The sequence below is a fragment of the Capsicum annuum genome, unplaced genomic scaffold (assembly GCF_002878395.1).
Source record: "Capsicum annuum cultivar UCD-10X-F1 unplaced genomic scaffold, UCD10Xv1.1 ctg4428, whole genome shotgun sequence".
In the NCBI taxonomy this organism is placed as follows: domain Eukaryota; kingdom Viridiplantae; phylum Streptophyta; class Magnoliopsida; order Solanales; family Solanaceae; genus Capsicum; species Capsicum annuum.
In genome coordinates, this window is record NW_025851796.1 from 1,024 (window position 1) to 3,307 (window position 2,284).

At 37.7% G+C, this 2,284-nt stretch overlaps 1 protein-coding gene across 1 annotated transcript; it reads left to right on the plus strand.

Annotated features, from left to right (window-relative positions):
* Positions 1-392: 392 nt before the first annotated feature.
* On the plus strand, positions 393-2,257 carry LOC124892143 (wall-associated receptor kinase 2-like; the record flags this gene model as incomplete). The annotated part of the gene is given in 2 exon segments (XM_047403554.1): positions 393-1,195; positions 1,767-2,257. Coding segments are annotated over 2 exon segments (1,012 nt in total), but the record flags the coding sequence as incomplete, so codon positions are not given.
* Positions 2,258-2,284: the final 27 nt, after the last annotated feature.

Consider the following 2,284-nt stretch of genomic DNA (forward strand, 5'->3'; position numbering starts at 1 on the left):
CGTATCAATTTCCGCTTATTACTAACACTGCATTCATTTAAATGATTCCTTGTTGACTTTGACTTGATCAAAGCCTTTGTTGTTTGGTGGACATATTTTATTAAGACGACAAGTCTTCTATTGGACATATTATTAAGAAGACAAAACTACGATTGTCAACGCCTTCAAATTTGTTTCCGACTCTTGCCTCGTTGTCATTCGCAATATCAAAGAAATTGTAGTGAATATGATAATTGATTAATACTCCACTAGGCCACTAGAGAATTATTTAATCTCACAACGTAGCTAAGGTCATTTTCTTCTTAGGGTGTATTCGGTGCTAAAAGAAAAATAAATGAATTGCTAATTTATTTTAAAATTATTTATATAATCCAGATAAATATTATGAAAGCTGAGGATTGGAGCTACAGCCTATAAGGATGTAGGTCGGAGGAAAAATGAGATATTTTGAATAGTGAGTAGGACATGAATGTCCTTCATTTAGCTTGTTTTCTCACTTTTAATAAGAAAATGATTTTTCCCATTTAATTAATTTATTTTTCAAAAAAAATTAACCAACAAAACACGAAAAAATTGAAAATATACAACCTTACTATATTCTTAACACACTCTTAAGACCTATATATGGAACCTTTTACAAGAAGTTCTTTTAGTTTACATAATATTTCAACACTATGCAGCTTAGGCAAGTCGCTCTGCTTTCTTGCGAACTCCCCTTTTTTATTTCTTTTGTGCTAATCTTGACATTAGCCACCTCCCAAATTATCCCCACTAACACCACTTCTCCTCCACCCACTACCACTCCTCCTCCTCCTCTTCCTCCGTCCACAAACACCACTTCTCCGCCAACCAATGCAACCGCGCCTACCAGGACAATCACAAAAGCTGCTACCATTACAAAACCAGGATGTCCAAAACAGTGTGGGAACCTTACAGTTCCATACCCTTTCGGGATTGGCTTAGGATCTGGTTGTGGCTTAAACCCGACTTTCGAAATCAACTGTGACAGTAACACAACAGGTACTCCGACACCCTTCATAGGGAACATTCAAATCTACGACATATCTGATGCCGAAATGCGTATATCAAATTTCATAAATACCAAGTGTTACTCACAAACAGGAGTTCTGATTCAAGATTATCCTGCTTGGATGGTTTTAGGATCAAGTCCTTACAGTTTTTCTTCCCTCAACAGGTACAAGGCCTACTGTCCTGAACAAGCTATCACATTCAACTCAACCCATTATTTTCTGCTCCAATCATATTATGAGCAAAATAATTTTTAAATAAGCTCATGAAGCAAGTCGACAAGTTCAGTTAAACTTGAGCAATAAAATTGTTCAAAGTAATAAACATGTCATGCCTAATAAATCAATAGATCATAAGGGATGAATTAGGATGAGTCATAATTAAACCAGCCGAACATTTTTAGGGTGTCCACACACTACTTGAATAGTTGTTTTTCCCACCGGATTATGAAAAATTTGTGCTATGAAATATGATTTTTTCGCGTACTTTTCACTGAACCAGCTCACCGGAAAAATGTTGGTGGGAAATATATTCCGACTGAAACGTTGTGAAGCTTTCTAATTTTGACAGTACTACTTTTTCTTCTCCCACGTTTTCAATTAAAATAGTAAATTTTTAATAGTGAAGAGACTGGATGATCTCTAACCGGACTGGGACCTGACCAAGGCCGGCACTTTAGCCAACCGGCCCACAAATATTAAATTTGCTGACTCTAAATTGTAAATTCACCTCTGCAGATTCACTGTGGTTGGTTGTGATGATGGTGCTGTAATGACAGGACGTAACTTTGCTAATGGTTGCCCCGCTCTGTGCAGCAGCACCAGTGATGTAACTAAAGGAAAATGTATGGGTTTTGGTTGCTGCCAATTAACAATACCTAAAGGCTTGAAATATTTCAATACATCAATGTTAACTACAAGAAATCACAGCTTAGTTTGGTCGTTTAATCCATGTGGCTATTCGTTTCTTGGTGAGGCCAGTCGATTCGAGTTCGGGGGTCTAGCGGATCTCAGTGATGCTAATTTTGCAAAGAAGATTAGGGATAATGTCCCTATTGTGCTAGATTGGGCCATTGATAATATTACTTGTATCGAAGCACAAAAACGTAACGATTATGCTTGCCTCAATAATAGCCAGTGTGTTGATTCCGACACAGGCCTTGGTGGCTACCGGTGCAGCTGTAACTCGGGATATGAAGGCAATCCATACATAGGCTCTGGATGCCAAGGTAATTTGGTCACTTTACGTCTTTACA